Source organism: Talpa europaea (genome assembly GCF_964194135.1).
Source record: "Talpa europaea genome assembly, chromosome: 3".
NCBI lineage: Eukaryota > Metazoa > Chordata > Mammalia > Eulipotyphla > Talpidae > Talpa > Talpa europaea.
This window is the reverse complement of record NC_140069.1, coordinates 88,080,078-88,106,747: the sequence shown is the minus strand read 5'-3', so window position 1 is coordinate 88,106,747 and position 26,670 is coordinate 88,080,078. Positions and strand designations below refer to the sequence as shown.

General features: G+C 36.0%; 1 protein-coding gene across 1 annotated transcript in view; it reads left to right on the top strand.

The window, feature by feature from the left end:
- Window positions 1-3,163: 3,163 nt before the first annotated feature.
- THSD7A (thrombospondin type 1 domain containing 7A) overlaps window positions 3,164-26,670 on the top strand; it is a gene marked incomplete at both ends in the record, with an annotated part of 412,533 nt that continues 389,026 nt past the window's right edge. The window contains one exon of the mRNA XM_084229821.1: window positions 3,164-3,341. Coding sequence (XP_084085947.1) covers window positions 3,164-3,341 — 178 coding nt within the window. The remainder of the gene's footprint in view (window positions 3,342-26,670) is intronic.

The window sequence follows — 26,670 nt, the reverse complement described above, 5'->3', positions numbered from 1 at the left end:
CATATTAATTGACACCACATGAGAGGTGATAGGTTAAGAATAGTCTCATTTCTAAGTATTAAAAAAATATGCTTTGCATTTTTCATCCATTGGTTTGGAAAACTTTTATAACCCTGGCTCATTAATACTTGAACAGTTCTTCATGAAAAATGATGAACGATTTACTTCATGGCAGGCTGTACAGATGGTCAATTTAATCTGCATTCTTGAGACTTCTCGTGACTAAATTTTGACATCATGTCATTAAACATTTGTGTATCATTTATATCATATTCTAGAAAACAAAGATTGTTATATCTTGCTATCTCTTACCATCTATCAGTTTTATTGATAGAATTTATCCTACTGGACACTAAAGCTTTCACAAAGGAACATGTATCTGAATAAATATATTACTTCTATCTCCTCAGAGACTCATATATTTTTGTCCTCAAGTGCAATAATGACATTGTTATAGAACAGATATGTGGCAGTGCTGGCGACAAATGTTTATATGACTTAGTTTCTGTAACCTTGTCCAGAGATGGTTTTATACTAACTGGTGTGTATGTGTGTGTGTGTGTGTGTGTGTGAGAGAGAGAGAGAGAGAGAGAGAGAGAGAGAGCGAGCCACCACTATGCCTTGCATAAATTGAAATTAAAAGAAAGAAACCTATTGTTCAGTATTTTCCAACACAGCTATAAACCATCCTAGCTCAGTCTTTCAAATGACAGCAAATTTGGAAGACTCAATCCCCTTTTCTACTTTATAATGTATAGTGCTTAAAGTTACATAATGTTTGAATCTTTGACCAGTTGAAAATTTTGTACAACCAGGGATAAACAAAAAGATCACAACTTAAATTTTTCTTTTGACATTAAGCTTATTAAGTATAACAATCAAACGGTTTTTCAAAGGACAATGTGATTACTCTGCACATTCAGTTATACTAACCAGACTCCCTAGATTCTGTCTTTTATTGTATATTTAGTGTCTACTTGATGAAATGATTTGGCACTTTCAAGAATGTTTAGAATGACTTGATATTAATGAAGTATTAGCAGTTGGAAACCCTATCTGTACCAGGGTTCGAGGATATCAGAGTTTAGGGTGCTAACAGTAGCTAAGAAATAAAAACAGACTGGGTAAGAAAATGCATGGCTTTAAGAGTAGTATCACTGAGTTTTCCCTAGGAGGGTAGAGCCAAGGAAACTATAGCAGGCCCTTTTATTTATTTATTTATTTATTTATTTATTTATTTATTTATTTATTTAGTGTGACTGTTGAAACAAGTGCTCCTTCAGGGATCCATACATTAGTTAGGATCAGGCTTCCTTTGTGTTCTTTATCAACCTATAATCTTTTGATTGTTGCCTGTTTTTCACCAGTGAAGAAATAGTAATCCACACTAGCTTATCTCTCCTAATCACAGACTCACAGAGCTAGGACTCTCTGAGCTTTTAATTCCCTCTTAGAGGCCTAACAGAGTGGAAAGTAAACAAAGACCGAATTTGCAACCTTCAACATTGCTAATTTCCTCTGATGTCAGAATACTTAAACAGGCAGGACCTGGGAATTATTTGATCAAACCTGCTTTTAATCTAATGCATGCAGAAGGGCTGTGTCTGGAATGATCTGCAAAATGACAGGCATCCCAGGAGAGCTTTATGGAAGGTTTCCTCTTTCAGAAACAGTAGTTTCCTCATTTTTAAACTCTTGGGTTGACTGTGTTGATGGAGTAAATTCATAGTGTCCTTTTCATGCTTTTCAAATTCTGTTTTACTTGGCAAAATATTGCTGACCGGATATGAATAGTTTTCTTTGGCTTTCTTTTTGGTGAGTTTTTAATTGGCTAAATGCCTTTATATTGTTTTAGCTTTACCAGGAAATGAATTAATAAAAGGTTATAACTAGGGGAAAGAGAGAAAGGGCAAAGCATTATCTGACTTTACACACCTTCCTCTATTACTACTGGTACAAGAAAGCAAGGACACAAAGAACCAAAACCCCAAACCCACTAGGTTCTTTATTTAGATTATGAGGGCATTTTTCTACATCAAGAGTTAGGAGAAATTCAAGAGAAATTCGTGTCAGGAATTTTTCATCAAAGAATTTATCCATTTGGAAATAATCCAAATAATGGAAACTTAATTTGCCATTTAATTTTACTCATAACTCACAACTAACATATATTTGACAGGGAGAAGCAAATAAAACGGATGACAGTTTTCTTTCTTTCACATCGGAATTATAATTTCAGACTTGTTTTTGTAATTTTTTTTATGTAATTAGATAACATTTAATACCTATTAAATACTAATTCAGTTTTAAAGGCAGTTAAAAGACAATGTCACAGATCAACATTGTCTATATTTTTGAGAGTAGAATGCTTTAAGCTAATATTTTTGTGTGTTTAAGTGAAATTTGAAAGCAAATAAACATCTGTGCTATTTTACTGTCATTTTTACATCTGATCATAAATACTGCTTTCAACAAAGTAATTCAGAAGACACAGCTTTAAAAATAAATAATAAGCACTGATGCTTTGTGTAAATACACACTCTGAAACAACACACCACTGGATCCAGCATTTGACTCCTTAGGTGAAGATGAATTTCAATGCCTGTTATTTGTCATGCTGAAGCCTGTCGGGTGATGATTCTTTTTATTGGTGTATCCTTCCAAACATATTTCATCACACCATGTGCACGGGAGTTCTCTGGGCGGGTATGCTGGGTCGGGGTGTCCCCTCTCTGCTTTGCTTGCTTTCTTCCTTTTTCGCCCTCGTGCTCTTGCTCCCCCTGCCTCCAGCCCCCTCTAGCTCTTTTGGGCGCAGCCCCCCCTCCTCTCTCCAGCTGGTGGCAGGGGCTGCACTGCCTCCCAGACCTTGAGGACCTGCTCAGTCAGCTGGGGCCCCCTGTGGACGGCTGCCTACCTCGCTGCTAGGACCTGCCACACAGCTCGGAATGGCAGCGGCAGCAGCATCCCCGCCAGCGGCGGTGGAGGCCACCACTGCCGCTATTGTTCCCGGGTATTAGACTCGCTTTCCCTCCTTTGCATCCGAAGGAAACAATAGCAGAGGGGAGCGTTGCTTTTTGTACTCTTTGGGAAGACATTCTGAGGGCGAAGAAAAACTCCCTGCCTACCTCCTTGGGATCTGGACCCTGGAGCTGCTCCCGGCAGCATGGGGCTGCGAGCAAGGCGCTCTGCACCCTGGAGCCAGGGCATCGCGGGCCAGCACCCAAGCGTCTTGCAGCAGTTGCTGCTTCCCCCGCTGCTGCTGCTGCTGCCGTGCCTGGGTGCCTGCGGGGCTGCAGCACAGGGCGAGGTAGAGGCGCCCACCCTCTATCTGTGGAAGACTGGTAAGTGGGACGGAGCTCCCTCTTTCCCCACCTTCACATCTGAGTCCACAGTAAGAAACTGCTAGCTTTAGGAGGGACCCTTGTGCTGCCTGATGGTCAGGAGGTGCTGGGTTCTGGAAGTAAAAAAGTATGATTACTAGGAAGCAAATTAGGTCATGCCCGGTGCTATCAGGAAAGAAAAGCAAAACTAAGAGGTATTAGTCACTGATGATATTTCTTTCTCAGCTCTGTCGTTAACAGGGACATCCAGTGCTACACTTCATAATGAAGTGCAGTATTTTTAACCTCTGGTTCTCTTTCTATTGAGTTTCTTAAATACAGTTATAACAAAGTAGAAGCAAACAATTTAGTTCTGGTCTTCTGTCTTTACACAAACAGTTTGTTTAGTGCCATGATGGATATGGTATAGAGTTTAATTTCTTTAGTATAGCTTTGTGATATGTGGGACACGTGGAAACAAGCCAAGTGAGGGGAGTTTTAACATTTAAAGGCAAAACAAATGGAACTCCAGTGAGCTCACAGAGGAGACTGTGTAAAGCGCAATTATTAATGAGTGAATTGTGGGATTTTTAATGCCCAGTTACTTTTCCTGCCTTGAGAAATCTTTTGTTTTCAATCAACCGACAAAAGCATCAACTAGTCCCTTGGTACCTCTGAGCAAAGTGCTGACTAGAGGTCCTGATGGAGCCGTGACAGACAGGGAAACAATACCTAGTGAATAACTGCCCCCTCTCCAGACACTTGTTTTCTCCTCTGAAGGACACTGAGAGTTTTTCAGCAGAACTGAAACTTCACATGTTTATAAAAATAAAGTGGGAAATAATTAGTCTTATTTCTTAGAGCTAGGGATAAATTAAGAGTTTCCTTGGCAATGACTAAACATTAAGAGGAGGATTCGGTAGAAAAGAGAGAAAGTATGGGATTTGTTATGGGTTTGCAAACAAGTTGTAGAGTAGGTCCATTCCTGGCTTCCGCTGTCGTTAGCTCTCTGCTGTAGGGACTCATCAGTCTACTGTGCAATTACACGGATGTCCTGAATTTTAAAGGAAGTCACATCTATCCAATAACTTAGTGATGAGATTGGAAAGACATGTATTTAAATAGGAAGTTCATAATTTGCTGTAGTGTTGCATAAAATAACATGCACAAATACACATTTAGAAAACTCATTTGGATATTTCTGTTTTCAGTTCTTTAACACTGGCACTTTAAAGATTAGTAGATTAGTGATTGCTGATGGAATCAAATTAATTTAAACCAAAGAATTGATGATCTTATCTAATTTAGCTAAAGCCATGATTTGACTTTTCAAAATCTCTCAGTCATCTAACAACAAAGACTAATCAAGGTATAATTTACCATTCAATGGTATCATTTGGATGTTTGGTAAGGGCTTTTCAGGTCGGTAAGTATTGGACAAAATAGTGCCTGCCTGGCTGAACTTTGTGCTATCAAAGTAACAAGAACCAAGTGGTAATTCAGATCGAAGAGTCCAGGCAACATTCAGTGTGCAGCTTCTGAAGTGCCAATATATGTCAACATAAATGTCATGGTGAGAACACAAGCTGATAAACAGTTTAAAATAGTGGCAAGCTCTCAGAGCAAGGATGTGGAGATCCTGGTTCCATTGCCAGTTCCAACTCTTGTTAGCTATAGGAACATTGGCAATTCACTCAACTTTTGACCCCTAGTTTTTGCAACAGCATATATATATATATATATATATATATATATATATATATATGATCTTTTGACTATCCATTTGTTGTACAGATCAAATGATTGAATTATGAGAAAGTAATCTGTAGGCTTTAATGTAGTTACAAGTATAAGCTGGTGTGATGAGGATGATGATCCTTGGTTTGGTGGGGAGAATAGTGACTTAAACTGGAGAGCAATATAATGTCCTCTCTTTTTAAAAGGTGACTTTACCATATCGCTGAAGGAATTGGTTAATATTATTGGAGTAACTAGGGAATATTTAAAGGTGTGAGATGCTGCTATAAATGAAAACAGAAATGACAGGTTGATAAGTGTTCTCAAATGATATAAATAAAGACAGGAAGGGAATTGGGAGAGGAAATGAGGTGAAACAATCCAGGATATCTAGTCTGTGGAATAAGCTTGATCTTGGTATAGAAGAATGCAGGGAGTCATATTATTAGCTAGATCAGTGAATTAAAGTGAAGTAGTGAAAGGTACACTGGATGAGTGTCTTAGACAGAAGCTTTAGCACCATGTATATCACTGGTATGCTATAGAACATTGGCAATATCAAGTAATGACTTGGTGTTTTGTTTCCTGTTTTGTAATAGTTATTGGTTAGAGAAGGTGACAGCTAAGAGCCTTTTGAATCCTAAAGAGCTTCATATGCGTATAAACATATGAACAGACGCTTGTTCTTGTATACACATAAATGGTGTTAACATGTGTATGTACATATAGTGTATATATAAATAATATATAAGATTTATGGTACATGATATGTATGATATCATATTATAATATACATTTGATGTATATTATATGAAAATTTAATGTATAATTTGTGTTACATGAAAAAGTAATGTATAATTTGTATTTAATGAATGTTTTAAGGTCAATTCATAATACAGAGTTATTAAGAACTTACTCTGTGACTTATATGAAGTCGCTGTAGTTGAAATTGACTAGGATATTTTTATCCCTTTCCTTAAGAATGTCACAATGAACAATATGTAAATGTACAATTGTAACATGGTATACCATGCTCATGAACAAAAGACTGTACCAACAGCTTTCATAGCTTATAAAGGGGAGTGGGTGGAAAGTGAAAGAGTTAATAGTTGATCTTAAAGATGAGCTGCAGCTGTATTTAGCACATGCGCATAGAAGTTAATTTCAAGGGTCTCCCTGGTAGCACAAGGGAGTAAGTCTCTGCACTATGACGATGCAGGCAGCCACTGCAGCGTGAGTTTCATCTTCCGGCCAGGAAGGTGACCCACATGGTGCAGAAGACCTTTCCAGTCTTGCCTGCTGCTCCCTTCAGCATTGTATTTCATTTAATCCACATGTTCTGCTCCCCACTCTATCTCCAGTGAATCCTCTAACTTCCCCTACCCCCACACACCTCTGGCCTTACTCCAGTTCTTGTATGCATAAAAAAAAAGTCTTGGGCCTCCCCGGTGGCGCAGCGGTTGAGCGCTGGGTTGCGAAACTGCGCGCGGCCTCTGCGGCGCCGGTTCGATCCCCGGCTGCTCCCCGGCCACCAGAGGAGGGTCCCACATGGCGTGCAGACCTCTCCTGCCGCCCGCTGCTCCCCTCAGCAGTGTACTTCGGTCCTTCTGCCTGCTCTGCTCCCCGCTCTGGCTCTGGTGAATTCTCTCACCCTCCCGCGCTTCTGACTGTACCCAGTGCATGTGTAAACAAAACACAAAACAAACAAACAAACCAGCAAACAAATAAGTAAAGCATGCCTCTATTTAAAAAAAAAAAAAAAAAAAGTCTTAAAAAAAAAGTTCATTTCCAGGAGATGGAAGGGAAAAAATAAAAATGAAAAGGCATGACTACAATCCTAGGCTTTGGAAGTAGTGCAGTGCAAATCCAGGATGTTTGGTGAGAATGAGTGAATTTAATGTCAGTGAAGTAAGTTGAGACAAGAGTGTAAGAAAATTTTCAAACTTTGGTAAAGATGTTGAAGTTTAACTTACAAGCAGTTGGACGCCATTGAAAACTTTGAGCAGTGGACTGACACATTGTTTAGAATGGGGAAATACAAGTTTATAGTCTATAAAGCTGGTGTGGGAAGGAACTGAGGGGTAAGGAGGAGCAAAACTAGGATTATAGATGTTATAGTAAAGAGTGAGTTGAACAGAACTGGGAATCACATTGCAGAAATGTTTGGTCAGATTTAAGGTGCATGAAATAGCGTCTGCCAAGTAGAGAAGGAACTAATGTCAAAGAGGTTTCCATCTTGTCTGCACCCTGTTGCTTGAGATAGAAATTGTGAAAGAAGAAAGAGTAGGTTTCATGAAGTTGAGGAAGAAGCAAGTTATCTCAATTAAGCTGTATTGAACTTGAGAGAGCAACAATTCATTCTGATGAATAGGTCTAATAGGAAAATGAATGAAATTTGGATAGATTTGGAGAAAGAGCTAGACTCAAATTGTAAAATTTGAACTCAAAAAAAGTATATTTTTAGTCATGGGATTAGTAGAAACAAAGGAAAAAAATAATATATTGGAAAGAGGAGCCAAAATGCTTGACAGGGAATATTGAGATATAAAGGGTCACAATGGGAGAGAAACTAAGAAAGAAAATGAGAAACTGTGTTAAGAACAGGTCCAAGGAAAATTACCACAGCTGCTAAATAGAAGATATTTTATGAAGGGGATGGTGGCAAAAAAAAAAAAAAAAAAAAGATGATGGTGCATGGGTGCCTTGGGGAAGGAGATGCTATGGGGACTCAATCTGAGGGGGTGGGGGGAAGCAAATATTGTCTAAAAAAATGTAAAAAATTATAAATGGAAAATTAAAAAAAAGAAAAAAAAAAGATCTTTCAAAGGGCCTCCCCAGTGGCACAGCAGGTTGAGCACAGTGCTGTGAAGCTGTCCTCAGCCTCTGCAGCACGGGTTCAATTCCCTGCTGGCCAGGGAGATACCCACATAGCACGGCAGACCTTTCCTGTCTCACCCTCTGCTCCCCTCAGCATTGTATTTCAGTCTGTCTGCCTGTTCTGCTCCCTGCTCTGTCTCTGGTGAATCATCTCACCCTCCTGCGCCTCTGACCTATACCCCAGTTCTTCAATAAAAATAAATAAATCTTTAAAAAATTAAAAAAAATAAAATCTTTCAGAAAGTTTGGGGAAAAGATTATGGGCTATTTCAGAATAGCCCTTAATAATGAGATATCAATAAGATATTTAACAGTGTTTTTGGAAACAGCATTTCAGTAATGGTAGAAATTTAAACTTATTTGAGGGGTCTCCCCGGTAGCACAGCGTTTGAGCTCTGGGTTGCGAAGCTGCCCACAACCTCTGCAATGCCAGTTCGATTCCCAGCCACTGGGTGAGGGTCCCACATGGCGCGCAGACCTCTCCTGCCACCCGCTGCGCCCCTCTACAGTGTACTTTGTCAGTCTCCCTGTTCTGTTCTCCACTCTGGCTCTGGTAAATTCTCTCACCCTCCCGTGCTTCTGACTGTACCCAGTGCTTGTATAAATAAAGAAATAAATCATTAAAAAAATAAACTTATTTTAAAAGATACAGTAGCTATAAAAGACAAATAGCAATGTGGTATGTCACTCTCTCTACTAAACTGTTAGTGTTGTTTTTTAAAAGAGAAGACTTCAGAATATAAGATATAAAAATATGTATTAGAATGTAAAAGTTAAATTTTTCAATAGTTTTGTTTCCCGGTGATTTGAAAGGTAGCTTATATTTTTATAATTGAAAGTATTTCATACACACAAAATTCAGTACTTACATTTTATTATTGAAAGATGAATACTATCCCTAAGTGTTACCTTTATACTTCTTAATATTTTAGCACATGGGATTGTTTCAATATTAATTATAATTATTTATATTTACCTGGCAGCTTCAAATTGAGAGTATCAATACATTGCACAAAATGTGATAGACTTAGTATGGGACAGATAGAAAATATTGAATTCATCCAAACTTTGTCATAGAGAAGTACATTTTCAAGAAGGTCTTTTTTTTTTTAATAATAAATTTTATTTTTATATTCCCCCATACAACTGCACATGCCCCATTCTGACCCCACTCCCTCCCCTCCCAGCCCCCACCCCCCAATAAGTGTCTCTGGTTCATAGTTTTTTGTTGATTTTGATTTTCACTTTCTTATAGTTATTCATTTTCCTGATCCTTTATTTAAGTTTTCTAGATTCCTGCTATGAGTGAGACCATCCGGTATTTTTCTTTTTCTTTTTGGCTTATTTCGCTGAGCATGATCCCTTCCAGTGCCATCCATGTTGCTGCAAATTGAATGTGTTTATCTTTTTTGAATGCTGAGTAATATTCCATGGTATGTATGTACCACATCTTCTTGATCCAGTCATCTATTTTTGGGCATTTGGGCTGTTCCCAAAGCTTAGCTATTTTAAATAGTGCTGCTATAAACATAGGGGTGCAGGTGTTCTTTGGAATTGATGTTTCTGTGTCCTTTGGGTAAATACCTAGGAGTGGAATTGCTGGATCATATGGAAGCTCTATGTTTAGTAGGTCCAGAAATTTCCACACAGCTCTCCATAGTGGTTGGACCAGTTTGCATTCCCACCAACAGTGCAGGAGAGTTCCTTTTTCTCCACAACCTCGCCAGCATTTGTTGTTGCTAGTTTTTTTAATATGTGCCATTCTCACTGGTGTAAGATGGTATCTCATGGTAGTTTTGATTTGCATTTCCCTGATTACAAGTGATGTTGAACATTTTTTCATATGTCTGTTGGCCATTTGCATTTCCTCTTCAGAGAAGTTTCTCTTTAGCTCTTCTGCCCATTTTTTGACTGGGTTATTTTCTTTGTTGTTGTTGAGTCTCATCAGCTCTTTGCAGATTTTTGTGATCAGTCCTTTATCATTAGTGTTGGGTGCAAAAATGTTCTCCCAGTTGGTGGGGTTTCTCTTTGTTTTTGTTATTGTCTCTTTTGCTGTGCAGAAGCTCTTTAATTTGATGTAGTCCCAGCTGTTTATCTTTGCCTTCACTATCACTGCTTTGGGTGATGTGTCTGTAAAGATGTCCTTGATATGCAAATAACGTAGTGTTTCACCTATATTTCCTTCTATATATTTTATGGTTTCAGGTCTTATGTCTAGTTCTTTAATCCATTTTGAGTTGATTTTTGTGTATGGTGTGAGGTAGTGGTCAAGCTTCATTCTTTTGCATGTAGCGACCCAGTTTTCCCAGCACCATTTATTGAACAAACTTTCTTTGCTCCAATGCATAGTCTTTGCTCCTTTGTCAAAGATTAGCTGACCATAAATCTGTGGGTTTATTTCTGGATTTTCTATTCGATTCCATTGGTCTGTATATATGTTCTTGTTCCAATACCATGCAGTTTTGATGATTATGGCTTTGTAGTATAGTTTGAAGTCTGGGAGTGTGATGCCTCCATTTCCTTCTCTTTTTTTCAGTAGAGCTTTTGCTATTCGGGGTTTTTGGTGATTCCATATGAATTTCATCAATAATTGTTCTATTTCTTTGAAGAATGACATTGAAATTTTGATTGGAATAGCATTGAATCAGTATATTGCTTTTTTCAAGAAGGTCTTAATGAAATAATTGCAATTTGTTTTTATAATGAAATTACATTAAAATCCAGAAAACATGCATACTAATAGCATTTAGAATTCAGGTGATGTGCATATTTACAGGTGTGAATGCTCTCTCATGGAAATTGCTTTGGATATTAATTACTGTTAAACATGTATTCTATATAAGACAGTATTGCTAATGGCAATCACTGTGACCTTTCCACAATTAATTGCATGTCAACCAATCTGTTGATTCTCAAATAACTTGTATTTATTTTTAAAATTTTAATTGTGCTATATTTATTGATGTAATTGTTGATTTATAAGTATAGGTTCACACTTCCTCAGATGTTACCACATCACATCCAAGACCAAAGTACCCACAATCCTCCCCTACTCTACTCCCTAATTCCCAAACATCCCCTGTTAGTCTCCGTTCTATAACAAGATTTATAGAGTTTGTTTTAGTTTAGATTTGTCTTTTCCTTTTTTTTTCTTTATATTGCACATATGAGCAAAATCATTGGTTATTTTTTTCCTTCTGACTTGATATACTTAGTTTAAAATAAATTGTTTTTAAAATCAAAACAGGGCCTCCCTGGTGGCTCAGCGGTTGAGCGTTGGGTTGCGAAGCTGCCTGCGGCCTCTGCGGCGCCGGTTCGATCCCCGGCTGCTCCCCGGCCACCTGAGGAGGGTCCCACATGGCGCGCAGACCTCTCCTGCCGCCCGCTGCTCCCCTCAGCAGTGTACTTTGGTCCTTCTGCCTGCTCTGCTCCCCGCTCTGGCTCTGGTGAATTCTCTCACCCTCCCGCGCTTCTGACTGTACCCAGTGCTTGTATAAACAAAAACAAACAAATAAATAAATAAAACATGCCTCTATTAAAAATAAAATAAAATAAAATAAAATCAAAACAAGTATTATTCTATTTGTCTTTCATGTGTACGTACTAATATAGATTGCTATATAATCTGTATGGATAAACAGCAATCCCAATCCTATTCATTAAATAACAAATGAGAGAGTATATCACTTCAGGTAGGATTAGCATGAGGGTAGTATTAACTTTATAAAAGTGGTTTATACTTGAATTGTGCTTACAGTTTTCCCCTATGTGGTATGTAACACAGTTTGCTATTAAAATGGAGAAGAGCAATGGCTAAGTGGACAAATTGTGAGCATCAATGTCAATTAATCCAGAGTAACATGGATCAACATATTTTATTAACATTACTTATAAATTTATTTCATTGCATTGCACTGAATCTTTTTCATCTCCAATTTGAATAAATAATATGTATCATATGGGGGATTTTCTCAGGATTAAGTATGGTAGCATATGTAATATACTAGAAAAGTGCTGTATATTTATTAGTTCAGTAAATAGCAGTTTTTATTATTTCTATTATTCTGTTATATAATACAAAGACTACTTAATTTTATGACCTGGAGCAAATCCTGTAATGTGTATTAGCTTTCTCCAAAGTGCCTTTCTTTTTTTGGTAAATACACTAGTAATTACAACTTGATACAGTTAGAGTGCTAGATACAATATCAAATTATAATGGAAGCAGCTTTCTACAAAGGGAGAACTTGGACTATGGCATCCGACAAACCACTGGTTATGCCTTGCCTCTCCTTCACTGGTCAAGTGACTTAAATTCTGTCTTATTTTCTCATCTCAAAATGGTGATTGACATTCTGAAGTGAGAGGGAATTTCTAGTTTTCCAAAGGGTAGTAAATAGACAACATCTAGCATAGTTCTATAAATATAGTAGGCATTCAAAAAATGTTCATCTTCTCCACATTCTTTATTTTCCTTCCCTAAAAATGATAAAACTTGCAGGATTTCTACTGATCCAAAACATGTTTCTATCTTTTATAACTAAAGAACACTATGAAAAACAAATAAAAGTAATCTTGAAAAGGGCCATAAAATATTTAGGGCATCAAATTCAGGGTTAAATATATAAAGAGAATTTTTTCTTTCATTTTGTGTTGTGGCTCAGGATTTTTTGAGCTTGAAATTTCACATTATTATATGACATTGTCACCTGTCTTCCAAATGAAAATGTGTTCCCAGTAGAATTGTTTGTGTTTTGTGTATGGTTTTTTCCCGTTCGTTTGTTTTGTCATTGTTGTTGTTTCACTTCTTAGGAGATTGTGCATTTTTTTTTTCTGTTTGTTTGTTTGTTTTGTCATTGTTGTTTTACTTCTTAGGAGATTATTTAAAAAAACTATAGTTTATGTCCTGTTCTCCTACCCAACTTTCTTAGTGTATATACCATGGTTTGGCTCAAAATTCACTAAAATCTTACTCTTTGAATCAAAAAGTCAAATGCTTAGCTAACTTTGTGAAACGTTGGTATCTCAATAGAACTGTGATAACCTTTAAGTAAGATTACTCCTTACTTAAATTATAGGTAGCTACCTAGTTTGTAAAATAATGAAAGACCCCCAATCAGGACTGACATTAAGATGCCTAGTGTACCACATGCTCAGAATTATTCTACCTAGTAGTCAATATAGAGATCAGGCTTAATGGTGTTGGGAAGAGATATTAACATTCTGATTAGGATGTTGGAAAGGAAAGTGTGATTGTGCTTGTGGTTCACTTTAGGGGGACTTGAAGTATTTCAGCTTCTGATGTAAGTGAATGCAAATGGTGACACTGGACAACAGGATCACCTTAGGAAAGCAGAGTGGAAGACTTAGTCTTCTTAACACATAACAGGCTCCCTCGGAATTAATATAAAGATACAATTGGAGTGTTCATTGATGAAAGAGATTAGGGAAGTCGTGTCTGGGAAAATATATCTTCTATAACAAGAACATCATAGAGTGTGGAGCAGATGTACCAGTGAGTCCTGTGGTAGAGGATTTTTCTAATTTTCTTCATACAACATTACACTTGAGACTTTAGAATGAATTTAAGGTGATAAAAGGTAAAGGAACTTGAATTTAATCTCCAGGGACCCAAGCAATAATAAAAGGAATATTTAGAGGAATTGATGTAACATTTAACAATATAATAGGAAAAAGTGGGGGGAAATTGACAGTAAGCAATAAAGTTAAAAAGTGATGTATCTGTTATAATGGAACGAAATAAAAGTTTGACCTTTTCTTTTCCCAGGAGAACTATTGTTAATTAATATTTTGCATAATTTATTTTGTGAAATTGTAATCTTTGTGGTATTTTTATTGGCTTCATATTGCATCAGTGTTATGTTTTGGGAAAAGTGAAACAAGGTAATATGGGGAAATAGTACAAATGATCTTTTATCTGAGCAATAATTTTCAAATGACCGACATAATGCGGTAATTTTGTGGGGAGTTCTTTGCTCTAAGAGATATCAGAGAGTTCACTGTAATTCATGCATGACAGCAAATCCAAAAGCTATGCTTAAGCTAAAACTTGGGAAGAAATGAGATATTAAATAAAGAGAGAAAACAGATAAAACATCTGCATTCTTTTGAAATTATTTTTAATTAGCTTTATTTCTGAGAAGTTTTAGGTTTATAGAAAATTAATCAGGAAGTACAAAGGTCCATATGTCTTCTCATACTCTACCCACTCCCATATCTCCTTATTAATTGGGTACATTTGTTAAGATTGATGAGCCAGTATTGACACATTGTTAAACTCCATAGTTTAGAGTAGGGTTTACTCTAATGTACATTTCATGGTTTGGGGAAAATATACAATGACATATCCACTGATACAGAATTGTACAGGGTAATCTCACTGCAACCCAAATCCTGTCCTCCTCCCTGTCATTTTATGGCTTGGTAGCACATTTCTCTTTAATCACTAAATAATATTCCATCTTATAGGTATACAGCAATTTATCAGTTTACCTATTGAGGGACAACTTGTTGCTTCTAAGTTTGAGAAATAATGAATAAAAATTACTATAACAGTTTTCATAACACTTCTGTGCAGGGTTTTGTGTAGATGTATGTTTTCAACTCCTTCAGGTAAATACCAAGGATCTCTATTGTCGGTTCATATAGAAAGAGTATGTTTTCTAAGAAACTGCCAAACAATTTAATCATGGTGGTACCAGTTTGCACTCTTACCATTAATGACTGTTCCACTTGTTCTACATCCTTCCCAGCATTTGTTGTCAGTGTTTTGAATTTAGGCCATACGGATAGGTGTATATTGGTATCTCATTTTTTGTTACCTAATGACATATGATGTGAAGTGTCATCTTTTCATCTGCTTACTTGTCATCTAGATGTCTTTCTTGGTGAAGGGTCTGTATTCTTTTTATTTTATTAATAAGCATAATGACAGCAGGTAGAATTCTTAGGTGACAGAGTTTATAGTCTTAGTCTACCCTATATTGCACATACTTATTGCCACCCAGATGAAATGACCAATGCTAAAGATAATTATGTTATTATGAAAAACTACACATGGAAATTAAGTAAAGAGGGCCTCCCCGGTGGCGCAGCGGTTGAGCGCTGGGTTGTGAAGTTGCCTGTAGCCTCTGCAGCGATGGTTTGATCCCAGGCCACTGGCGAAGGTCCCACATGGCGTGCAGACCTCTCCTGCCACCCGCTGCTCCCCTCAGCATGTGCTTTGTCAGTCTGCCTTTTCTGCTCTCCACACTGGCTTTGGTGAATTCTCTCACCCTTCCGCACTTCTGACTGTACCCAGTGCTTGTATAAATAAATAAATAAATCTTAAAAAAAAAAAAGAAATTAAGTAAAGAATGAATGGAATTGGGTTGATACATGGTCTAGTTTGTTTAACCTTGAGGAACACTTGGGGAGAGTTGTGAGTGATAAATATCTTAATTATGTTGAAATGGAAGAAAATGGTTTGATGTGTTAATGGTTAAATTGAGCATATAATCTTGTAATATTTCAAAAGCAGAAGTACAATATCCTCCTGAACATATGAAAACCAGTGGAGGCCCATTGTCTTGAACCCAAGTTACTGAGGCAGCCTTCTAGTCAGGTGGCTCCTCTAGATCTTCCCATGGACACTAAATGTTGAGCACCCCAAAGAGGGTAGTAGACTAAATACTTTAGTAGTAGATGGTGTGTGTGCATAAGGGTAGAGCTACAGCACACTCTTTATGTAGCTAACTTAGAAGTACAGGAGAGTTTGTTGGGAATTCATTTCCCCAAACAGATATACCAGTCATAGGTGTTAATTATGTAGTTAGAACAGTGGTATTTGGCCAATACAGGGCACTGTAATTGTACTGTACAGTCTGGATAAAAGTTATCCTTTGGATTATAACTAGCATTTACTGGGCATTCTGAGTTTTGTGGATCCATGTATGTTTAAGTATGTCCTATATTGTGCCTGCTAAAGAGTGACATCAGGACTCAGGGTCTCTTTGTTCTGCACTATTTAAAGATTATTTTTGTTTCCTCTATCAAAATTGGAGAATGGAACTATAAATGTCAAATGGGTTCATTTATTGAGGAACTTCCTTGGCCGTGAAGAGATTGGTTGCAAAAAATTTGAACCCATGGCTTGAAATGAAAGAAGCATTGATAACAAAGCAGTCAAATAAATATGTCTTTGTATGCATCTGCATGTGTGTGCAATCAATAAAATGAAATGTTCAAGAACAGGCCTTTGAGGCAGACACAAATATTGACTAATTTTGTTATTTATTAAGAGTATGATTTCTAATTTCCTTGTCTCTTGTTCATCAGCCACAGCTTTGGTAAGGTATTAGTACTACTCCTCCAGACTATTAAAGATAACTTGAAGTAGACATGTAGAGCATTTAGACAGTGCCTGGCACCTATTAGTGCTCAGTAAATGTTATCTCTTACTTGGTGTGATCTAGGCATGATAGAGTTTTTTTCCCTGAATCTGTCTGTATCCTTGTCTTCTTCATTCTGATTCCTCTTCCTGCATGGATCTTTTATGCCTCTCAAGCTTCTCTACAGCTGACATTTCTCTGCTTCCTCCCTGCTCTCAGAGCCAGCAGCAGAGTTGCAAATCCCACAGTTTTTCTGTTTTCAGAGATGTTCAAAGTGTAGTTTTAAAACAGAAACATTCTGCTTTAGTATTTTATTTTTACTTGTGGTTGTGCATATCTTTGCCATGCAGGAAATGCTGAAGGTGTGACTCTTTAAGTGGAACTGTACGTTCCAAAATTCCTTTGTGTGGAAACACCTAAGAATATTCTCGGCAAGACTTTCCTGGTCTGTGATGCTGTGAGTGTAAAGGTGTATGAAGTGTTAGTTAATGTTGAAGCTTCCGCTCCTAAAATACTGCATATTCATATATATTCTCTCTCTCCCTCTCTCTCTCTCCCTTTCCCCCCCTTCTTACCTCTTCTTCACTCTTCTCTCTCTTCATTTCTTTTTTTAATATTAACTTTTTTTAATTTTTTACATTGTTATTCATTTTTAAACATTATTTGCTTCCTCCCACCCCCTGAAGTATAGTCCCCATAGAGTTTCCTTCCCCAATGCATCCTTGCACCATCACCTCAGTCCCCTGTGCTCCTTTCTTCCTCCCTCTGATCCCTCTCCCTCTGTCTCCCCTGCAGGATGTCTCTGGTTTAATTGTCCATTTTTGCTTTGTTGTGTTTTGTACTGTTATTATTTTTTCACTTTGATGTCTTATTTGGTTCCCCTATATTCCTGTTATAAGTGAAACCATCCAATATTTTTCTTTTTCCTACTGCTTATTTCACTGAGCATAATTCCTTCTAGTTCCATCCACGTTGCTGTGAATGGCATGAGTTTATCTTTTTGATTGCTGAATAATATTCCATTGTGTACATGTGCCACATCTTCTCTATCCAGTCATCTATTTTTGGGTGTTTGGGTTGTTTCCAGGTTTTACTTATTGTAAATAGTGCTGCAGTCAACATAGGTGTACAGGTGTTCTTTTGAATCAGTGTTTATTTAGAAGAAAATTGAGGTAAATCACTACAAGACATATATCACAATAACATCTTTAAAGACTCATCAACCAAAAGAAAGAAAGTCAAGGAAAAGATAAACACCTGGGATTACATCAAACTGAAAAACTTCTGCATAGCAAAAGAGACTTTAACCAAAACAGAGAGACACTCCACTGACTGGGAAAAAATCTTTGCACTCCAGTCAACTGATAAGGGACTGATCACAAGGATATACAAAGAACACACACAACTCAACAAAATCAAAATAAACAATCGTCAAGAAATGGGCAGAAGAATTTAAAAGTCATTTCTCCAAAGAGGAAATGCAAACAGCCAACAGGCATATGAAAAGATGTTCAACATCCCTTATCATCAGGGAAATGCAGATTAAAACCACATTGAGATACCACCTTACATCAGTAAGAATAGCAAATATCAAAAAACAAGCAACAACAAATGTTGGCGAGAATATGGTGAAAAAAGAACTCTCCTGCATTGCTGGTGGGAGTGCAAACTGGTCCAACCACTATGGAAAGCTGTCTGGAGGTTCCTCAGTCTATCAAAAATGGAGCTGCCATACAACCTGGCATTTCCACTCCTGTACACCTGTACACCTCTCCAGTTCAATGTATACCTAATAGGTTAATATAAATAGATGCATAGTTTTATACATAAGTTGTATAATTCTGTGTGTCTATGTATAGGTGCATATATAGATATTGATATAGGTGGCCATATCATATTTGCTCTTTACATGTATATAATTGTGTCATATTAATAAATATCCTACTTGTAATATTAATATATCTTGGTTCAAAATCTTCTAAAAGAAGGTTAACTGTTTCTCAACTTGGAACACTTAGTTGTTTCATGTCCATTATGACCCATTTATCTGTGAAATCTCAAAAATTATGTAGCATCATAAACTTAATAGATTTATAATAATAATTAGTGAAGTTAGCATACTTAACTCATATACATGCATAGATTCCTAGAGGCATAAATACATATATGTATACTTGGAAACAGCACAATCATTTGGGTTTCATATTTTAGGTATTGTGGAAATTGTGCCTCAAACATATTTTATATGTGATAGTTATAGTAGTGTTTTTTTAAAATATGTGCAATTATACTTTTTACTAAAATATTTTACAAAATTTATAATTTTGTTTTAGAAAATTTTATTTCTTTATGTTCATCAAGAACCTGCTCTTCTAAAAGATATCATGTAAGTCTTTATGTTACTCCCAATAGCTTACAGCTTTTATTTTAAAATCCTTTAATGTCTAACTATCTTTCTGTGTTTCCCACTCTGGGCTTTGAACAATGTCTTCCAACTGTGGTGCCCGCCCAGATTTCTAAGAAGTATGTGCGTGCCATCATATATAGGAACACCATTTGTACAAAATATTACTTATAGTTTGCTTTGATTATGATATTCAGACAGTTCTGGTAACAGATGACATAATATGGATTAGCTATATAGATATAGATAGATATAGATATAGATATAGATACAGATACAGATGTAGATATAGATATTTTCCTGAAGTAGTTCATTCAGAGCAACTACACTGCTGCTTCATGGGACTCTAGTCACAGAATTAGTTGCCTTGTTTTATCAGTTTGTGTTGAATAGGTTTAAGTTAAGTGCAGTTTTCAGGGTCTTAGTGCTGATTTTATGACAAACTCTGTTAGATGTTGGGGGGCAAATGTAAATAGCACTTGGACTCATCCCTATTTAAATAAGTAATTCTAACCCAGTTAACTTATTGCAAAAACCAAACCACACATGATTATCTTGTGGAAGTAGATAGGGAAGGAGAGATTTTGTAAAATACAAGTTTAACAAATAAACCATTTACAAAGTTGACAAAGGTTAGAGTCAGAATTCTAGACAAAGGAAGAATAATTTTCAGAAATTAAATAACATGTGAATCCAGGGACTGCAAGATATTTTGAGGCATGAAAAGCAGAGAATGAGCTGGGGGAGGAAGTAGGATGAGTATGTTTTTGTAGAAGGGAGTGGGGAGACTTCATAGTGTTGGCTGTAATAGTAACTGGATCTTTGTTTGCTGTGGTTTGACTCAAAGACTAGGAGTTCTCATCTATGGGCATGATAAAATATAGTCAAGAATGAAAGAATATATTTGAAAATGTTAAGTCATATGTGAATGTATCAGTTCAGAAAATTGTTAATTATATACAGACTTAAAATTTTCTTTGAAAACCTTCTTTAGGTGATGCTATAAACATAGTTATTTTAATAGTGGAATATCTTTTCTGGTTTATATATGAAAGTAATTCAGTGTTTTCTTCCTCTTCAATTTTGACCAGACCAGTATTAAAATGAATAAATCTTATGTCTACTTACTATTTTTATGGTGGGGTCACCGGCAGAGAATATATTATACATGAGTTAAGTAGACCACGTATGATGTGAAGGCTGGGTTGAACTTCTATTGTCTGTGTAAACTTCTCATTGTGAACTTCATCAATTAAAGAAGCATGATATCTTCTTTACCCTGCATTGGGTCATCGTTTGCCATAATTTAGAAAAGGATTCAATTTTTTTTTAAATAATCATACTAAAGAGCACCTAGTAGCTCGAGTTGGTTTATAGGGCATTACTTTACAATCTTTCCCTATGGCAAGTATATCAGGTTTTTAAAAATCTGAACCTTAAATATGGAGATGGAAAAGATTTAAAATGTATTTTCTGACTTTTAGAGATGACCGAGAATGTGTGGAACAATGAAATCAAGTTAAAATGTTGGAGCAGTCCTGTTTCAAGCTAACATCAACATTTCCCTCCCCTTCTTTACACTCTCTGCTGCATTAGTTCTCATTAGTTAACTGGTCCTGAAGAATTAGAGGAACTAGCAGGATCAGGTCATCTGCCTTAGCAGATACAAATACTCACAGAAATCCTCAGATCATAGGGTTCAATCACTCTATAAAACAGCTTCTTTTGACAGTTTGCAGTAACACATCTCTAATGGGAGAGTCATCAAAATGGATTTGGATTTATGGAATCAAATAATTCATAAGGAAGGCTTTGACTGCTGCTAAGATACAGTTCTCTTCCTGTCTCGTACTGCAAGATTTAATGTAACGTCTTCTGTTCCTTTGGCTTATTTTATAAGAGAACTGACTTTGAACTGTGTTAGCTGTGACAATTCCAAAAGAAGAGAATAAAAATGATAGAGCAGCAAGCTAGTTTCAACCTTGGTTGATCAAGCGCTACAGCACCATGAATATCATGACCCCCAAATCATCATGAAAGTTTTCAGAGCTTTCAAATCATTCTTCTCCAAGTAATTTTCTATTTTGATAGAAACATCTAAAAGCTAAATTAACTTGGTTATTTAATGGAAAATGTGAATATAAGGAATGATTCTTGTACCATATCATTATGTATAAGATGTGTCTCCTTTGTGGACCATATATTAAATATTGGAATTGTTATCACAGAATCATTTTTCTAACAGCTTTATTGGCTATAATTCAAATACCATGCAATTCATCCACTTAAAATGTATAATTCAAAGACTTTTAATTATTTACAGAGTTGTATATCTATTACCACAATCGGTTTTACATTTTCATTAGCCCCCAAAGAAATCCTATACTCCTCAGTCTTTACCCCCAACTTCCCCTTCCTTCCTGTCAGGCCCTGTCCTAGGCAAATACTAATTGTTTTCAATATCTCTAGATTTTCTCTAGCTATTAGCAAATACTAATCTACTTTCGATGTCTCTAGATTTCATATAAATGCTATCTGATATTATGTGGTCTACAGGGATTCTTAGCGTGTTTTCCTAGTATAATCTATGTTGCAGTATTATTAAGAATAACTTAGCCTTGAGACTGTGTGTGCAAGTGAAAACAAAGTTTTATTTGAGATCTCTAGGGGATTGCAATTTAGAAAGTATTACTTGGCAAGGCCATTTTAGTGTTCCACAGTAGGGAGAAGTACAAATATTAGAGACAAAACTGCCTTCTACAGGTAAACTGATAAAAATTCTTTAAAAGGGAGAGGAAAAACATGCAAGAGACCAGTGCAGAGGTAAATTGTGCTCTTTAAAGCTGGGCTCCAAAATTGTTTATTAGTCTCCATGGATTTCTTTCCCAGCTCTCCATTCTAGGTGTTGGGATACTGGTTTGCTGAGGGTATATATGCAGTTGTAAGTAGCAGTTAGGCAGATGTGTCTAAGTCTTACACTCCTAATGGCCTCCTGACTCCATTTGGACATTCCCTTTATCAATATTAATTTTATGATTTCTCATTCACATCACAGCTGCATGTGTCAGTACTTCACTTCTTTTTGTTGTCATATAATATTCTTTATTTTTTCTCTTCATTAGTTGATCGACGTTTGGGTTGCTTCAACATTTTGGATATAATGTTGTGAACATTCATATACAGGTTTTCATGTGGACATATATTTTTAATCTCTTCATTATAATTTAGGAGTTGAATTAGTGGGTCTTGTGGTAACTGTATGTTTAAACATTTGAGGAATATCCAGGCTATTTGAGTTACATTTTTTGAACTCTGCACAGCACACTATACATTATGTTTTCCAGGAACTTCAGCTTTGATATATTGTCAGTTGAGAAAATTCACTGAAGTTCCAATATCATTGTAGAGTTAGAAGGTAAGTAGTAAGAAAACATAGGACACTCATTTTGGGAACCGAGTTCATAAAAGTAAAAGCACATTTAGGAGGAAAATCTACTGAAATAATCATGAACACATTTGACGGGATACCTAAAAGAAACTCCTGTTGGATTTTTAATCTAATCATGTAGTTAAGCTTCAAAAAAAAAAAAAAAAAGAGTAGTTGGAATGAGAAAGCTATGAGGACTTTAAACGTGAGTGACTGATTTAATCACATGTATTTAAAATGTACAGAGAAATCTAAGTAATACTAATGAAAATTTTAAATGGTAAATACATTTTAAAAGTTGTCCATTTGCTTTTTACAGCTTTGTAGATGTAATAACAATACTTGCTTGTGTTCTCCAGACACTCATACTCACATGTTCTTTTATTAAATTCTCATTTTTTTTTCCAAAAGGGCAAGAAATAATGCCCTTCTCCTTTAATGAAAGTAAACTCAGGTATTTGAGATTAATGATCTGAACAAGCCAAGCACATTGTATGAGAGTAGCAGCTGGAACACATATCTTGGTGTTTTGGTTTTATGCTTTGACAGATATACAAAAAACATTTTATAAAAACTCATTAAAATATATATCTAATATTTTAATTGAAGAGACAAAGGTCAGGGAAAATACTCTGGTTGTATGAAGAGTAAGCTCCAATATTTATTTTTAACTTATTCATTATCTTTATTTTTTTAATTGAAGTAACATTTTACATCCTTGTTAGGATTTTTACAGTATAGGATCTCCCTCCTCAGGTTTAGTCACCAGAGCACTCCCATCACTAGAGTCCTCCACTATAGTCCATTGTGCTCTTCTCATGCCTCCCCCAGCTCCCTCTGAATGTCTCTGATCTGTGGTCAGCAAAATGTAAACATTTTTGTACTGTGAAAATTATAACTCAATGTTTCAAGTTATAACTCAATATTTAAGTTTCAGTACACTGATATTATCCATCTGTATTCCTATTTTTAAAGTGTTCAGTAGATTTAATGGTGATTTTCTTTACAGTAGAACACAGGATTTTATTCTGAACACCATACAACAAAACATCCTAAATCTTCTGTGCATCTCTCAAAGTATTTCACAGACCTCCTTTTTTCCTCCCTCTCCTTCCTTCAGTCTCTCCTTTACTCCTCTCTGCCTTCCTTCTACCCCTACTCTCCCCTCTTCTCTCTCCCATCTATATATATAATCTCGTTCTCCACCCCTGTGCAATTTCAGGTTTCTTTCATGCTCTCCTAAAAGTTCTCTTTAAGTTCTTCCTTTCCTTTCCTTTCCCTCCCTACCCTCCACATCTGACTATCTTGTGCAATATTGGAGCCTACCTTTAATTTCAGGGAACTATTTAGCAAGTATATAAATTGATATAATTTCTCGGCTAGGAATATTATCAACAAAAGAAATGCTGACTATGGCAGTATTCTGTAAAGCGAGACTTGCATTCCAGCTGTAGTTTTTCTTTTCTTTAAAGAAAAAGACAAAGTGAAAACCTGCTGGCTTCATTATATTTGTCTGCAGGCAACTAAACTATGATTATTCAGTGTGGACTACTGTATGGGATACAGCTGTGAAATGAGCTAGAATTTATTATTGAAAGTAAAAGAACTAGTGAAAATTTATTCAAATGAAATGCTTTGCAAACATTATAGTAAACAGGCTTTGGAAACATTCTCATTCTTTCTCTTGTACTTTATAAATGACTTTTTTGAAGATACATATATCTTACGGCATGTGATGAAAGAAATGAAAATTAGGACTGTTGGAATTTAAGGATTTATGTGGTAGGTTTCTCTCACTGCCACTGTGATAGGATTTTTAATTTGAATTCATATCTGTTCTTGTTTCTCCCTAAGTATTGAACACATCAGAAGTCCCTCTTGACAAAATGACTAGCTACTCCTAAATGTATCATGAGCACATTAGAGAAAAATTTTATTCCTTAAGTATAAAGTATACTGCCAGATAGTATTGTTACCCCACAGAAAATCTTGGCATATTCTTCCATTTTAAAGGTCTTTATATAACTTTTCTGTGCATGTCTGTCCTTGAAGTTGTTGTTATTGTGTGTGACTTGATAATTCTCTTGGTTAATGTGCACAGGAAATTGGGCATCTTGATCAAAGTCTGCCTAATGGACATAAGAGGCATTACATACAAATCACCAAGCTTTAAAATATTATAAACCAATAAAATGTACTTAACACTAACATCATGCTGCACATAATTTAATCTGTAGTTTATCATGGTGCATAAATGTCTTTGGAAAGTTGACGCGCACCAGAGTCTCATTATGAATAAAAATTGATTGCTGTAATAGAACTGTGAGGAAGTTCTATGGGAAATTTTTATTTGATAGAATGCTGAGATAAACCATATTTGAGAAGTCTTTATAATTTAATTGTACAATTCTTTAAAAGTATTAGTGTTTTCTGAATAATTTTCTACAGTCAAAAATTTACAGTCCCATATCATCCTACTCACATCCATACTTTTGAGAGTAGAAATTAAACCATTTTAGGCCTGTGCTAATATATCTTCAGTAATTTTGTATAGATGTACATGGATATAATGTTTCTTATTTGTTGTGCTATATTGATGGTAGGACACAAAATCAAAACACAAAAATCAATTTCCTTCCTATACACAAATAATGAACTAAAAAAAGAAGAAAATAAAGCCATCTCCATTTACAATCTCACCAAAAATTTAGATACCTGGTAATAAACCTGACAAATGAGGTCAAGGACCTATGCAAGGAAAACTATAAGAGATTGTTAAAAGAAATAGAATCCACAAAGAAATGAAATTCCCTGCTCAGGGATTAAAAGAATCAATATTGTCAAAATGGTCATCCTCCCCAAAGCAATTTATACATTCAATACAATCCCAGTAAAAAACCTAATGGTGTTATTTCAAAGAAAATAGAAGATTACTGAAATTCATATGGAACCACAAAAAACCTCAGTAGAATGGAAAGATAAATTTGAGACCAAAGTGTTTACTATTTCATGTTTCAAGCAAACTTACTTTCCACCTCTTTTTCCCTGTTGTAATCCACTAAAAGCATATGATATCAGCAGGAGTTATCATGATCACTTAGCCCCTTTATTTTTTACTGCACAAACATTTTCCTGAACTCAAGGGTAGATATTACTCAAGCTGTGAGAAATACAAACACAGATGACTGAATATCTTGGTCACTGATGAGCTCATATCTTTGAAGGAGATGTGGACACTTAACAAATCAGTATAATTGGTACTATTGATATTGAGGAGGCACATCTGAAGCGCTCAAGAGGAAATGATCAATTTATCTGGACTGGGAAGTGCAAAGACCAAGAAAGACCAGAAATCTGTGCTAGACTTGCAATGTTGAGTGACAAATCTGTGGGATGAGAGATGACAGCATAGCACATGGTAAAGACACAAAGGTGTGAATTAGCAACCTAAATGAATTTTATACTCTGAGTAGATCTCTCCCTCTCCCTTCACCAACTCCCCATTCAATCTTTAACAACCTCAGTTATTCCTGTTAGTTTTAACTGTGCCTCCTTCCTCAACTTGTCAGTTTTATATAACAGTTACAGTTTCTATCTAGTTTGAATTATTTTTTTCAGTCTCTTGTAATGCTTTCATGGATCTGTTGCTTGAGTTTCAAATTCTGACTTCATTTTTGGCTCATTACTTTTCTGCATTTCTTAGTTTCTTGTCATTTAACCAAATGGTCACATCAGTTCTACTTCTTTGTCAAGTCCACTGTTCCAGAACCACTAATTTCAACATGAGTACAGAAATATCAAATAACTAAAATTGGATGTTAGTACAACTTTCAGCTATATTTACCTTCAACCATGTAGCACACCATATGCTTTGGTATACATAAAACCCATTTTTTTTCACTTTAGTGAAAAAACTAATTAATATTTGCATTAACAAATAGAAGTATCTCCATTAGACCCAGGAATTTAGCACATAAGCATATTTTTCAGATTTACTTAAAATACTTCACTCGAGTTAAAAAATGTCCTAGTTCTGTCTTAATGATAGAATGATGCTTACTGTAATACTTAGCATGCATAATTCTTATCTCTCCTCTTCACATAATATATTGTTTGATATTTTCATAAGGTTGTGAGCACATGGCTGTGGAAATCTTACTGTACCAGTTAGCAATTTTTTATGCTAATAGAAAACCCCACAAAAAGGATAGACTAGTTGTGAGTGGCAAGATACAATGTCTCCTTAAAGTTAACCTTAGGGGATGTTAACCCTAAAGTTAACCTTAGGGACAGGATGTCAAGACAGCTCAGATACCACTTCCTCTGGGATGCTGTGTGATCTTCCTCCCAGATTGGTGGCAGTACTTTAAGGATATGACACTTGGTTTCCTTTTCCTTGTACCCCTGTGTATGCAGTATGTACCTTCATCTGTTTTGGTACCTTGTTATTTATATATCACTTGCTCTTGCTATAAGATGTGAACTCTGTTAGGCAGGAGCTGTCTTATTGTCTTT